Source organism: Perca flavescens, chromosome 22, assembly GCF_004354835.1.
Source record: "Perca flavescens isolate YP-PL-M2 chromosome 22, PFLA_1.0, whole genome shotgun sequence".
NCBI classification, from domain to species: domain Eukaryota; kingdom Metazoa; phylum Chordata; class Actinopteri; order Perciformes; family Percidae; genus Perca; species Perca flavescens.
In genome coordinates, this window is record NC_041352.1 from 2,883,742 (window position 1) to 2,899,869 (window position 16,128).

Here is a 16,128-nt window from a genome sequence, read left to right on the forward strand (position 1 = left end):
CCTCCAGGCATACAGAATGTACGAAGGCAAGTATGTGAACAATGATGCCCAAGAGCTGTATTGCTAGAAAGCAGGAAACATGTCAGTCTTCAAATTACCATTTTCTGATCATCTGACAATCCAAAAGCGATGTATCCATTAGAAGGACCTTTCATCTCATAGCGGATGGCTTCACCTGACACCATCAGGGCTGACATGAAATAACAGTCACCATTGGCTGGGTCACAGTTTGAAGGCTGACTGAAACACACCTTGCTGATGCTGCAATTTGCACTGGAGATACTCGTCTGCTGGACTAAAGACTAAAAGAAAAACGTAATCATGTTAATATAACCAGAGGAACACAACTCAAGCTGGTCCTCATGATTGACAGTATACAATAGGCATTCACTTTGTATCCTGTCAAATCTAGTGTATAGTGTTGACTTTCAAAGACATGCAATTAATATTTTCTTTTTTAACCATAACTACGGTCATTCACTAACCTTAACCGCACTGGAGTATTCATACACAAATAATCATCATTGGACATGAGAACATTTAATTGGATGTAATATGGGCTTTTGCAAAAATCATTCAATATCAATATCAATATCTTCTCTGGGGCTTGGTATATATACGGTCAAAAGTTTGGGGTCACTTAGAAATTTCCATTCCACTCCATTACAGAAAGAATACCAGCTGAGATCAATTAGATTTTTTTTTTTTTTTTTTAACAGTTTTCAGATTACATTATGTGCTTACATAATCGCAAAAGGGTTGTGTGGGAAGTGGCTGATCTTTAATGCAATATCTACATTGCCCATTATTAGAAACCATTCATCCAATTTTCCAAAGACACATTCTGTTTACTAATCTGATATATACTTGACAATTTTTATTATATATTTTATTTTATAGACACAGTATATCCATCTATGGACGCCAAAAGATATTAAAATTCAATACCCAGCCCTGGAAGTAAGGCTAGCACCAAACAAAGGGCATTAGTGGCTTTAGGCTATTGTTAATCACTCTCAAAGGAGTAGAACATCTCCTAAAACAATCAAGGATATCTATCTATAATAAACATAAATATCAATTTGTCAAAGCCATGTCTAGTAAAAACAGCAGTTTGAAGGCATTATAACATGAGCTAAAAGACCAAAGGTTAATGAAGCTAACAGTAAGTTTCTAGATAATTGTGTAAAGCAGGATGGATTCCCAATGAGGGTATAAGGTCAAACTGCACGGGCACGAAATAGTTTAAGGTCTTGGACACAAAGTCCAAGTTCCAACTCCTGATCATGGCTGTTATATCTGGATGGGGTCCCAGGGCAAAGGGGTGGATAAGTATTTAAATATTTAAACAAATCTAAACATAATACATGTAATACATTACAACCTACAATGTATGTGATCCCTCCAAAGGGTCTGGGTTTGGCAAGACATCCATGCCTTCGACCCTCTATAAGGGTTGCTGTGGGACTGGAAAGAGGATCCAGTGCCACTGTGCCCAGATCCAACTTAAGAGCAGTCAATCAGTCTCATCTTCTAAACTTTCACTTTATAGTATATTCCATCTTTTCTACCCTGTGAAGATTGTAGTGTGAAGTTTTTTAGCCATATTTGGCTGGTGTCTCTGTCAGCCTACTTTGTGGTTTGGTAGTTAGACGGCTATTTTCATACCTTGTTCCTAATCATCAGAGGTCTCCCACCAACAAGAACTTTTTTATCTCTATGGACTTCCTGGTTCAATAAAAAATGAAAAAATAATTACTAACAGGTGGTGTAAATTGCTGTATTGTGGTTGTTGAAGTGGTGAGAGTTGTAGGTCCACCAGCAACACCATTAGCGAAGGTCAAGGCTGGACTTGTAACAACCCAGAATGTGTTGAAATCCTGCACGAAGGTTGCGCTGCAGATGTTGAAACACATGGCAGTTATGCAAAGTAATGAATCACTTTGGTGACCCACTTGAGCATGGTAATAAAAAAAACAGAATGGAATAGAAGAAAAATAGTTTAATTCAACCTTACTGGAATTGAATGTTATTTGCGTTTCCTGATGCGTCTGGTGTCCATTTCACCTGAATGGAGGTCTTAATATTCCCTGAATTGTGGGCTACAGCTGAGTTCTACACACACACACACACACACACACACACACACACACACACACACACACACACACACACACACACACACACACACACACACACACACACACACACACACACACACACACACACACACACACACACACACACACACACACACACACACAGAGAGAGAGAGAAAAGGATGTTGTCACATGTTCTATCTAAAAGGTTTATCACCTGAAAGCATCTTGTGTTTGCACCAAGCGGCACCAATCCTGGTGCTGAAAAATGAAGCCAACGCGGAGGTGCCAAAAACTCACACGTTCCTACATAGGCTTAAAGTCATGCATAATTAAGGGCATTCCGCTTGGGGTGCCGTTACAGTAGGCAAGCAGAGACTGTAGGCTTCATTCAGCTCGCCTCAGCTCCATCACCACTCCATCTCTTTGACCATTGTTTGGATTAGCGCTTTGGGATTTGATTAGAACGGAAAGGTTGGGCCAGAACAAGTTGACAGAGAAACACTGACAGTTGAAATATCTCAGTTTTTTAGTTTATATTGAATGGCACAGGTGTTTGGTGTACTATGATATGGTACTGCATAATGTGTTCTATAAAACCAAAAGTTAAACAATGAATACTTAGCAGTAAGCTAGACAGTGAGCTGGATTGTTCTCATAGTATCATATGTTGGCTGCTGTAGGCCTGCATTCTGTTCACAGTAAAACCTGCTGAATGGAAGAAAACTCACAGATTTCTGGCTGCAGGTTAGGAGCTGAGCATCCGTTGATATCAGGGAGAAGGAGCCCACAGGAGACAGACCCCCCACTTCTCTAGCCTCTAACAGGAAACCACGGAATGTTAAGGGGGCTGGAGCCTGGAGCGTAACTGGGGGTAAAAAAAACACAACAGCACATTTACATTAGCTAAACATTTAGTAAATTACACGTTCATTTATTTACAGTACACTCACCTTTAGATAAGGGCAGCTTGAAATTATTTTAATTATCTATGTTTTATTTTAAATAGATTTTTGTGTCAGTTAAATGTAACTGCTACTTCATCACACGTTCTCAGAGCAAGTATGAATTTTACAATGATATATAAAAGACCAATGGCTCTCTATAGATAAAAAGAATTAGAGAAAACTTTTCAGTGAGACTTTCTTAAAAAACTAAGAAATGTGAACAGAGTGTTTTGTGGATAATCATACTATAAAGGCAGAATTCTCAGCGAGTCCACATGGCTGATGAAGGGTAGATGCTAGATCGGATCCGCTAGATGTGTCGATGTAGTTAGGTTTAGGCGTGGGGACTGGGGATTTGTTAGGGTGAAGGTAAGAATACCAGGGTAAACCAATCAGAGGCAGATTAAGGTGGGCCACGAGGCACGTCCTGTGACGTCGACACGTCACAGGTCCGATCTACCATCTACCCTGATGAAGGGTCGAGGCTAGATGGGATACAGCTACAGCAACAGTGTAGTAGCAAAATCGCCCATGTTCTGTCATACTTGACAGTGCATGCAGTTCCTCTCCTTTGGCCTACCATACCAGGCAAACCCCCTAGAAACTACTAGTCACCTGAGCAGTGTTATCTCAGGTTATCAGAAAAACAATGAGCGGAACAACAATGAAGAACGTGACAGGGGGGTCACCCTCCATCGCGTCCATCCTACAAGTACTCCAGGTATGGTCGCCATGACGAAGACACAGAAAAAAGAGCTGCAAGTTCACACACTAGGGGCAGTGTTTGATTCCCATGCACACACAAGCTCCAACCGACAGGGGAACTTTCATTAACTGCTGCTGAGGGGCAAACTTCAGCTACTGCATCACAGCGCTAGAATGATACATCACAGTTAATGCCTGATAACAATGACTCATAACTGGATGACTGTTTTTTCTAACATATTCGCTATTGTTGAAGGCATTGAAGTGTGCTTAATTGACTCTGGCTCTTTTGTCTCCATTGTGAGTGAAGATTTTCGAAACTCTAATCCAGCTTTGATACTGCAAATGTGGGACATGAAAATGTCCCTATTGCCCAAAGGCTTGCTGTAACGTGTAATGTGTCTCACTAGGACTCCAGCTATGAGATAATTACAGCCTGTGTGTCAGCAGCCACACCTGCTTCTCCCACACAAACGGACTACTGTGGTGTCATGACCAACTGTCTCAGTGAAGTACAAAATTCCACCTAAATCCACCCATAGAAGACATTGAGCTGCATTCTGGCCAACACCTTATGCCATTCGACGAGACATGTGCAACCTTAAATGCACATGATGCAGCTCCTGCTGTAATGAGAGATGAAGCAAACCTGACAATTTACATTCAGTCTCTATAATCACTGTTTCAGAAATACTCTGCAGTATTCAGTAAACACTCAGCGGACACGCATTCAGCCAGCCAAGTGTTCAAACGGGACCTTCTCCAAACTCAGAAGCAAGAACATTTCTAGAACTTTGTTTACACTACTGCAAGTTCTTCAGGGACTTTGCACATCAGTGTTCCGCTACATGCACTCACTGAGAAGAATGCACACTTCCAGTGGATTCTTAATGTCAGGATGCATTTATTTACCTGAAACATGCCCTCTCAAGCCCTTCAGTGGCTGCATTCCCTGATTTCATGATAACATTCTCCCTCCACACTGATGCTTCAAGCTCTGCTATCGGTACTGTGCTATCTCATAGACAGAAAAATCAGGAGAAAGTAATTGCATATGCCAGCCATGTTCTAACAAAAAGTAGAAAGGAAATTGTCAACATGCAACAGAGAACTATGAACTATTTTATGCAGCCCTTTGTTAGTGTCACAGACCACAAACCTCTCTTGGGTCTCAGGAAAATACCAATAGACAATGACAGGACTGGTTGCCGTGCATGCTGGGCTCTTGAACTTGACCCCAAAGAGAAGATAATGTTGTGGGTAGCCTACCGGTTGCAAACAGGCTTGGTAGTAAAAAACAAGCTAACGTGCTGACGGATCCGGGGTTGTGCTTTTAGCTAAGCTGGACCAGAGAATATTCAGTTTATTAAACTTCAGTTAAAATTGAGGGTCCCACACAAAAAACACAATAACATTGCGAGGGCAAAATAATTTGGCATCATGGAACGAATTTGAGTTGCGGCTCAAACTAAGGGGAAACTATCGACAAATAAGAGCAGGCCATTGTTTGAGGTTGAGAAAAAGCAATGGAGAGCAGTGCTGGTATGGCTGACTGCCAACGTACAATCTCTGGCAGTGAGGAATATGGCACTTAGAGGGGTCACAGAAAGACTCCACTCTCTTTCAATGGAAACTTTTTGAAAGAGGTTAAGCTTCTGGCACAATTTGACCCAGTGATGAAGACCACATCCACAATGCTTGAAAGTCAAGCATCCCATTTCAGCTACTTAAGCAAACACATTCAGACTGAGTTGATTGAATGCATAAGTGGGAAGATTGTATCAACAATGGTGCAGTAGATAAAGGAATCCAGGTAATTTTCCATAATTTTAATTTTGTACCCAAGATGTCAGCCATAATGAACAGTTGTAACTGTTAATCAGAATTGTGAAACTCAATGAAGACGCCCGAGTAAACAAGCACTTCAATTACAAACACATAGCTTGGAAATCAATAACTAAGTCTCCTGAGTGAATCTTTTCTCGCAGTTTACCACAATACATTGGAACATGTCAATGTTTTGTACAGATTCCCTTTGATGACTGCAGAAGGCAGTCATATGACAATGGTGTGAACACAGGAGGGAAAAACAAGGGAGTAATGGCTAGGCTACAGCAGAAAAACCCAAGGGCTTTGTTTGTGGCTCATACACTCAATCTAGTGGTTGCTGATGCTGCCTAAAAACCACGGTTGAACCTTGCCTAGGGCACCAAATGTGCTAGGATTTGCTGCTTCAATCCAAGAGTAGGCTTGTGAGATGGCTAGAGTAGCAGCGTCTGAAAAAATGTAAAATAAACGGTTTGCAATATTAAATGTCTACAATAGACAAGTATGTGAGCTTTCTGGAAGGCCTACCGTGGAGAGGCGTATACTATTTGTGTTTATTGTTTATCATAAGTGCTCATGTATTTTACATAATACTGTAAACCCAGATTTGGTTGTAATTCAACTTTTTAGTGGTCACTTCTTAGTCTTTCATGTTTTGTTAAAAGCCATAGTTGTTTGTAATAAGCAGCTTAAGTATACAGTGCACAGATCATGTTAAGCAGAGATAACTGAGGATGTTAAGTTTCTGTATAGGAGGGTCATTTGAACTGTTCTGCACTGGATTGGAGGCTGACATGCTGACGTGTAAGGTGAGCGTATTGTGTCACTACCGCTAGTTTGCAAAAACTTACTGAACTCTGCTTTACTGTTTAAATTAGTGGCTATTTGCCTGGATTGCATTTGAATTACAATTGTTTTACTCAAGCACTTATACTTAGCTTCACTTACAGTGACTGACTCGCTGAATTTACAATTGTTAAAACGCTGTTAGCTACTTTAACTTAGCCATTAGCAATGGCTAATTCCTCTCCCTCTCCTGCTCTTTCTTGCTCTGTGTGTCAAATGTTTAGCTATACCTCTGCCTCCTTTAGTGATAACGATACATGTAATAAATGTAGTATATTCGCTGCTCTGGAGGCAAGGCTTAGTGAATTTGAGTCACGGCTCCGCACCATGGAATCAGAATCATATGCTTCCGTAGCTAGCCAGCACCATGTAGTTAATGCGGACCACCATACTGTAGCTTCTGTAGCTTCTTTAACTTCTGCTAGCTGTCCCCCGTCAGACCCCGAGCAGCCGGGCGAGTGGGTGACTGTCCGAGGGAAGCGTAGCGTTAGAGGGAAGCGTAGCGTTAGATCTAGACCAGGGAGTGCACATGATGACGGTCGCTCTAAACCGGAGCGTCTTCGCCTATCTAACAGTTTCTCCCTACTCAGTGATACACCCGCTGAGAAGCCAATCCTGGTTATTGGGAGCTCTATACTGTGATATGTGAAGCCGGCGGCCCTAGCGGCTACAGTACCTACGGTCATATGTGTCCCCGGGGCTAGAGCGGGCGATATAGAAACCCATCTAGAGCTGCTGGCTAAAAAGAACCGTAAATACAGTAAGATCATACTTCACGTAGGGGGTAATGGTCGTAAATCGGAGATCACTAAATTGAATTTTGGGTCACTTTGTGCATACGCAAAGACAATGTCGGACTCAGTAGTTTTCTCTGGACTCCTGCCAAACCTGACCAATGATGAAATGTACAGCCGTACGTCATCCTTCCACCGCTGGTTGTCGGGGTGGTGCCCAGCTAATGATGTGGGCTATGTGAATAACTGGGGGGCGTTCTGGGGAAAGCCTGGTCTGATGGAGAGAGACGGCATTCATCCCTCCTGGGACGGAGCCATAAACCATGACAACCCAAGTTTGATATTAGTAATCAGTAGGGGTGTGACGAGACGCTTACTCCACGAGACGAGACACATCACGAGATTGGGTTCACGAGAACGAGACGAGACGAGATTTTAAATTTTTTTTTAAAGAAATCCTCAATGATGAAATATATGAATGGAAAATAGTTTTTTTATTCAACTGAAAAATCACAAAATGCAAAACAATTTAGGTGCCTTTTGAAATCAACTATTAATGATGAATGTTATTTAACTTTTTTTACTATTTTAATGAATCATATGCAGTAAAGGACATGCAAACACTGCAAAATGTTTTGTATAAAATCTACCAACTGGCTTCTGCCCTGTGAAATCTAACTCCTTTCCACAAATCGAACATAAAAAAATAAACAGTATAAATAAAATAAATGTGTAAACAACAGAAAATGTTTAAATGCAAACAGTAAGTGTATCAATAACCAAAGTACTGCTCTCTCAAAACTACAAGTGCAAACAGAAACAATTTCTTTCTATAAGATAAACTACACAGAACAGCCTAAGATATGGTCATGTTATTTTTCAAGAATATAAGCATGTCGACTATTTCTGGCAGCAGTAGAGACCTTTGGGCAGTAACTATGTCTCCTGCAGTAGAAAAAACACACTCACTTGGAACTGAGGTAGCAGGGATGGAAAGGTATGCTTTGGCAAGTGGAGACAGCAAAGGATATTGTTGCCGAAATCCGACATTTTCCACCACAGAAAATGGCCTCATATCAGCTGCAATGAAAACGCCTATGTCCCTCGTTATTGCCGTGGCTCTTGCACTTACCGGTGGCAGAGATGCAAAGGCTTTTAGAGTTGTTTGGCCTTTTAATGTTTTCGTCGCGGGTGCTGTAGTTGGTAGAGAGCTGTGGTGGTGCTGTAAGTGTTTTTGCATAGTGCTCGTGTTAGCCGCGGTATACGGCATTTTTTTCTTACAATATTTACATATTGTGTTCGTCTTGTCTGTCACTCTTTCGCCGTTTATTATTTCCGCAGGAAAACCAAAATGTTTGCACACAAATTATTTAAAAGTGGCAGGGGGATCTTCAATAGTAATTTCACGCTCCATCACGCCGACATCACATGGCCTCACGAGACAACTTTTCACCTCGACGAGAAGTCTCGTCACGTTTTAATCTCGCGAGATCTCGTAAAACGAGATCTTGTCACACCCTTAGTAATCAGGGGTGCAGTACTACGCGCCCCCCTGTGCTTCTGTTGGAGCAGTCGCCCACTCATAGTCTAATAAGCACGGTGTCTGTCCCCCGACTCAGATCGGTTAAATCAAAAGGTAAACAAAAGATGCGCTATAATCAACAACCTAATTGGAATTAAAACGACTGCAACGATAGAACAAAATAGGAACATTAGATGTGGACTATTAAATTTATGGGGTTCCTCAAGGCTCAGTGCTTGGACCAATTCTATTCTACTTATATATGCTTCCTCTAGGCAATATTATTAGGAAACACTCAATTAACTTTCACTGTTATGCGGATGACACCCAATTATGCTTGTCAATCAAACCAGACGAAACCAGTCAGCTAGCTAAATTTCAAGCGTGCATTAAAGATATAAAATCCTGGATGACCTATAATTTTCTGATGTTAAATCCTAACAAAACTGAAGTTATTGTACTGGGACCTAAACACCTCAGAACCTCATTATCTAAAGACATAGCTGCTCTGGATGGTATTGCCCTGGCCTCCAGCACTACTGTCAGAAATTTAGGAGTTATTTTTGATCAGGATATATCCTTTAATGCCAATCTAAAACAACTTCAAGAACAGCCTTTTTTCATCTTCGTACCATTGCCAAAATTAGGAATATCCTGTCTCAAAACAACGCTAAAAAACTAGTCCATGCATTTGTTACGTCCAGCCTGGACTATTGTAATTCCCTACTGTCAGGTTGCTCAAATAAGTCCCTTAAGACTCTCCAGCTGATCCAGAATGCTGCAGCACGTGTTCTCACAAGAACTAAGAAAAGAGATCATATTTCTCCTGTATTAGCTTCTCTGCACTGGCTTCCTGTTGAATCCAGGATTGAGTTTAAAATCCTTCTCTTGACCTACAAAGCTCTAAATGGTCTAGCACCATCATATCTAGAAGAGCTCCTAATACCCTATTGTCCCACTAGAGCACTGCGCTCCCAGAATGCAGAGTTACTTGTGGTACCTAGAGTCTCTAAAAGTAGAATGGGAGCAAGAGCCTTCAGTTATCAGGCTCCTCTCCTATGGAACCAGCTCCCGATCTGGGTTCGGGGGGCAGAAACTGTAATCGCTTTCAAGAATGAATTTAAAACTCTTCTATTTGATAAAGCTTATAGTTAGGGAGTGAGGAGTTGCAGTGTTCACCTAACTGGCCCACCTGCTTCTCTTCATAATTGTTAGATTAATAATACATAACAAAGTAGAGGGAGGCAGGCCAGCCAAGCCCGATCCGGCAGGGGGAGAGTTCTAAGCCCGAAAAAGCTACCTCTCCTTATGACCTGTCTCTCTTAGTTACGCTGTTATAGTTACGCTGTTATAGTTCTAGACTGCCAGGGGACTTCCTTCCTTTGACACACTGAGCTGCTCTCTCCTCTCCCTTTCTATTACTATTACTATCACTATTTGTGTGTATCCCGTCCCAGAAATGCTTATTACTAATCCTAGCTTCTGGGGAGTTTACTCCCCGGAGTCCTTATGTTTTTTCCCCCAGCGTATTTCCTTGGAGAACGTTGGCACCAAGATCCTGGTTCCAGCTGTCGCTGTGGTCCTGCTGCACTCCCTGCCGAGCTCAGCAGTGCCCTGCAATGTCATGCTGCTTCCTGCTGAACCCTGCAGCTTCCCGCTACATCCAGTCACTGTTCCATTATTAATGTGACTACTATCGCCACTGTTCATCACACCCCCAACCGGCCCGTCAGACACCGCCTACCAAGAGCCTGGGTCTGTCCGAGGTTTCTTCCCAAGAGGGAGTTGCACTGCTTGCTCTTGAGGGAAATACTGTAATTGTTGGAATTGTTGGGGCATTGTAAATTACAGAGTGTGGTCTAGACCTACTCTATCTGTAAAGTGTCTTGAGATAACCTATGTTATGATTTGATACTATAAATAAAATTGAATTGAATTGAATTGGTGCAAAGGCTCATGGGAAAAAAATATGTTTTGAACAGTTCCTGTCCTAGTTAAAATGTGTGATTATAAGGTTGTGTTAATGTTTTGGGTGTGCATTTATGTTATCTGGGTTTTAGTTTTGTGAGATTGATTTAGTTCATGTTATCTACGTTTATTGTTGTAGCATGACCGAGACCCTGGTGGGGACTGATACCCTCGGGGCAGTTAGAGTCTGCTCAATGTCAAATACATATCTTGGAAATCAGTAACTCAGTCTCCTGAGTCAATCTTCCCATGCAGCTCACCACAATACATTGGAAAATGTCAATGTTATGTGTTGATTGTTTTCCTTTTCTAGTATTATTAGAACAATTGTATAAAATGTATTCATCTGAAAGTTATATTATCAAGGAAAATAAGCAATACTTTATAATGTACAAATAATTTCTTTAGTAGTGATAAGAATCCTAATGTTTTTATTTTAGTTTTTTTGCACGTTTACCTTAACATGACTCCAGAGAAAAATAATTTGTTTACTAATGATTTTTACTAATGACTACTAATGTAAACTTAACACTAGAAACACTTCTTTGTCTTTGTACTGGCATTTCTTTGTTTTATACACTGAATGAAGACTGCTGAACTTTGAATGCATGATTTCACAGCCCGGTCTCATGGCAGTTTGTGATATGGTCACGTTATTGAATCTATTGAGTCGTGGACAGGACACGTAAATGTCGTTTTTCATGTGGCGATTACGAATTTTAAAGCAATGTATTTCAATGGGAAGCACATGTCGTGATCACAGAACGATGACAGTAGCGAGTAGTATTGATAAGGCAAAAGTCCGTGCATAGTGGTTGGTCGGGGGTGGATGGGCCAAACAACACAGGACTTTCACCACATTTTATGTTTAAATATAGAAATGAAGCATTATCTTGTTAAATATGTGCTAGTTTGCACACATGTCCAGAGTAAAATTCAAAATTCTTCTTTTATTTTGTTTGACATATTAGAGTCATGAGGCTATCTCCTTTTATCACTGCATAAATCAGAATATGGTGTAAACAGCCACAAAAATCCATTTGATACGATTTTAGGTATAAAATGTTACATCAATTAGGCTATGAATAATAAATGAACAACCTCCTCTTTAAAAACCTCAAGAATATAGATAGGAGTGAAACTGGAAAGTTTGTTGTATTTAAGTGCTACTGAAGTGGAGATTTCTGACTCGGAGTCGGAGAAAAACCCATTTCGAGAAAAATTTAAAGATCTAAATTATAAAATATCAGACATTTTGCAAGGTGATGGGGTAAAAAATAAATAACCAACAGATATCAACATGAAACTTCCACAGTTGATTACTTACATTAAGACATATATTTTTGTATTAAAAGTTTTCTGAAAAAGAAATGTCTGGGTCATTTGAACTGTTCTGCGCCGAAGCGATGCAAAGGCTCATGGAAAAAAAACATGTTCCGAACGGTTTATGTCCTAGTTAAAATGTGTGTTAATAATGTTCTGTTAATGTTTAACATTTTATTTAGGAAATGTTGTGGAATAAAAGTAAAGGTTTCCAGAAATATAAATAACTAAGTTAAGTACAGCTATGGTAAAATTAACTAAGTTATGTAATTCGTTGAATTACAACACTGCATTTTAGTCATCCATAATAGCTTTAGTCAAAATTACATTCTCACCAGTCGGAATGGTAATTAAAGATATCCACAATAACATTCTTACGAGTAGTAATTGTATTTCAAGATTCAATTTTATTTATAGTATCAAATCAATATATTTACAACTATGATTGTACGAGACAAAACTAAGGTTAAGATATCTTTAAATCTGTAAAAAAGTACAAGTGGCCATTTTAACATTTAATAGCTAAACTGAATATTTATTGTAGATATCCATAATTCAAGAACAATATCCATAATGGAAGAACAATTTCAGATTTAAACAATCCAATTGTTACTAGTCATAACTTGAAATATCCAAAATGGAAAAACAAATATCCCAACCCAGCACGTTATTTAAACTAATGTATTTCAATGGGAAGCATCTTTCGTGATCACAGCACGACTAGGGTAGCGAGTAGTATGAAATGCCGAAAATCCGTGCAGGGAGACCGGGGTTCGTGGCCCGTGTGTGAAGTTTCCTTTCCCTGTTGTTCTTTTTCCTAAACACAACCGTCCTGTTGTTGTTGACCATGTCCCGGCGTGTGATGTGTCCTTTCCCCGTTCTTCTTTTCCTAAACCCAACCTCCGTATAGATGCTTCCCATTGTAGATATCCATATTAGTACCAGTCAAAATGTATTTTAGATATTTTAAATTACATTATGGATGGCCGGAATGGCCGGTTTCCATTTTGAATATATGAAATTTAAATTATAACTAGTAACAATTGGATTGTAGATATCTGAAATCAGAGTTCTTCCTAGTAATAATTATATTGCAGATATCTAGAATGTTAATTCTGGATAGGAGGAAAGACATTGTGGATATCTGAAATTGAAAGCCCAAAGCACACGAATGGCAAAAGCGACGTCATTTGTCCTAGGAAGAATGATTCTGCGGATTTATTAAATGTTCCATTTGACTAGGTATGATTAACTTACGTATATCTGCAATAAATATCCAGTCTAGCTATATGCCATACAGGCTTACCTTTCACCTGATCTCCGAGTTTGTAGCTGCTGCGGTCCATCATAACAGTGAAGGGTGCTGGTTTCGTCTGCGGGCTATGCCCAGAGTGATTGGGTAGCATGTTAACACAACTGTCCGTAACTAGACCTGTAGGGTAGCCTCGAACCAGTGGAGCAACACACAGCAGCAGCAGCAACACAACACGGTCCATTGCGATGAAATGATCAGTTAACGCTCTATTCCGTGAACAGCTGGTGGAAAACAGAGACCATGAGTAGTATGGTGCTGCTATTCAGCTGAGACTATAGGTGGAGTCTGTGTAGGTAAGAATGACTGAGGGGAGGGAGGAAGGGAGGAGCCCACAGGTAGACCGTGATACCTGTTTTGTTCACTGTATCACAGCTAGCTCCCCGTAAAGTGACACAGGAGATGGGATGTTTAGAGGTTTGAAAATCTATCCCTGTGTTTGAGTGTATGTTAGTGTGTGTGTTTCTATGCGTGCGTGAGAGAGAAAGAATGAAAAAGAGAGAGAGAGCTGTGTGAGTCACTGCTGTAGCTAGACAACGGCTGTTTGTTGGAAGATGATTCCCAAGATGAGACCACAAATCCACATGTATAGAGCATGTATAATGCCTTGCTGTGTTTCAGCTCCCTTACCTAATTTCTTATTAACTACACCCAACAGTTCCAGCCATTACACATGTAGTATTGTAGCCTCATGATGATAATGTATGTTCCAAATGTATAACACTATTTATTATATAAAGTGGATATTGTTAAGTGTTTAAACTGTCAATATTAAGGTTGGTTTGGTCAGCGACTACTACTAGTTTTGTTTAGTTTAGACTTTTTATTTGTCCCCGTAGGGCAATTTGTTCTGCATCAAGACATAAACACAAGACAGTCACAAATGCAAAACCAAACTACATACAAATACTTAATGTTACAAGTTCTGGTTAAACTGCTGAGAATTGAGAAGATAAATATGACCATATGTTAGTCTAGAGGCTGGTACTGGAAGCTGAATGATTCAACCATTTATCCTGTAGGCTACTTTGAGCTAATTATTTCAACAGTTTAGTCAGCCTAATTATAGCTATTTATTGCTACCATTTGAACTTGCTAACTAGTTTTCACACACTCTTACGTAACTGCAACACAATGCTTATGTGTTACAGTATATTCTTTTAATCAAATCATAATATATATTTTTTCAAACTAGTTTGGTTACTACAATTTTTCCACATACCATCTGTCAACTGCAGAAGTATCTCATGGTGTACAACTACAGACATGCAGGAAAATGCTGCAGGTTAAATGCGTACCCTGGGCCTCTGCGTCTAGGAATAAACCTTAACATATGGGTGTGAGCTCTTCCAACTGAGCTAAATGTGGCAGCTAGTGCTGCATGCATTATTGTAACATTAAATATATTGTGTTTAAGGTGTTTTGTTATGGCAATAAAACACTGGAGAGTTGACTCAGTCAGTGTCAGCATGGAATGAGTCAGCAGAACAGAAGACAGATTCAACGTGTGTGGTTTTTACCAGCAAGATAACAAAACCCAGGGACCTCCGACCTCTAGGGGGTCTTGAAGAGCCCACTATCTGTACCTTATCATAGCTTTGCTTTTAACCCTCTGAAACCCAGGCCATTTTTGAGCGTTTTTTGAGTCACATTATTACTCACTGTGAGCTCATTTTTCACTCTATCTGCATCTCAAATTAACAAGCACAACCATGGCCAGAAGCAAATGTCTTTTGAGCAGTATAACAAAAGAATAATGGCATAAACATAACAAAAAGGAAAAACCTAAGTTACATTTATTTGATAATTTATTTAAAAAAATAGAACAAACTGTTGTAACATATAATTCAACATTTCCCTAAGGGAACACATGTATATACAATAATACATTTGGCTGTAAATCCTTCACACATTCACACAATAATTAGTTACATTTTTGACAAAGGTAACACCAGTGGTGGAATGTAACAGCTTTAGTTACTAGTTTTGCATTGAGTACTTTTACATTTAATACTTAAAATACTTTTTACTGATGTTACTTATATACTTTTAATGAAGTAACATTTCAAGGCAGGACTTGGACTGTGACAGAATATTATTGCAGTGTAGTATTAGTACTTTTACTTAAGTAAAGGATCTGAATACTTCTTCTACTACTGTTCACCACTAGGCTGCGCTGTGTTTCGGTGCTGGTCTCATTCAGTTTGGATGAATTTTCATTACACGGTTGTGCATGGCAGTAAACAAAGATTTCTGCCTACGCGTAGCTGAAAAGCTGTAAAATGTTATGCATTTTACAGCTTTGGCGGTCAGCGGAATGCTAACAGGAGGTGATGGCCAGTTAGCAACAAAATGGCGCCATGATGGCTCGAGTTCTGAAGCGAAGCTTACCCCTTGATGTGTATGTGAGCAAGGGGTAAGCTTCGCTTCAGAACTCGAGCCATCATGGCGCCATTTTGTTGCTAACTGGCCATCACCTCCTGTTAGCATTCCGCTGACTGCCATTATTTTTTTACGTCACTTGACAGACGAATAACTTTACATCCGAAGCGTCTGGGAGACAGAACTGTGCTGCTCAAGTCACCGCCGTCATACTGCCTCCTGGGTTTCATCTTCATCACCATCATCTTCTTACCGCTCACTAGACCTTCGCCATCATCATCTCCACTACTCACAGGATTTTCACGTTGTTTCCCTACTCTATTCTCTGAGGAGCCAGATGGACAGTTTTACCTGCTAAGGGTGGTGGTAGGAACTTGAGTGCACTCAACAGGGTTGAACAAACAGACTGTTTAGTATTCCCCTGGTTATCTCTATGAAATAAGAGATCTCAGTTTTTGGTTAA

The 16,128-nt window shown here is 40.1% G+C and overlaps 1 protein-coding gene across 1 annotated transcript in view; it reads right to left on the bottom strand.

Annotated features, from left to right (window-relative positions):
* Positions 1 to 13,467, bottom strand: part of LOC114549578 (putative ferric-chelate reductase 1) — a 29,484-nt gene extending 16,017 nt beyond the window's left edge. Inside the window, exons 1-6 of the mRNA XM_028569957.1 lie at positions 13,278 to 13,467; positions 8,291 to 8,323; positions 2,831 to 2,967; positions 2,018 to 2,115; positions 1,764 to 1,896; positions 99 to 302 (exon numbers count right to left, since the gene is read on the bottom strand). Of these exons, the coding sequence (XP_028425758.1) occupies positions 99 to 302; positions 1,764 to 1,896; positions 2,018 to 2,115; positions 2,831 to 2,967; positions 8,291 to 8,323; positions 13,278 to 13,467 (795 nt within the window). The remainder of the gene's footprint in view (positions 1 to 98; positions 303 to 1,763; positions 1,897 to 2,017; positions 2,116 to 2,830; positions 2,968 to 8,290; positions 8,324 to 13,277) is intronic.
* Between the last annotated feature and the right edge of the window lie 2,661 nt (positions 13,468 to 16,128).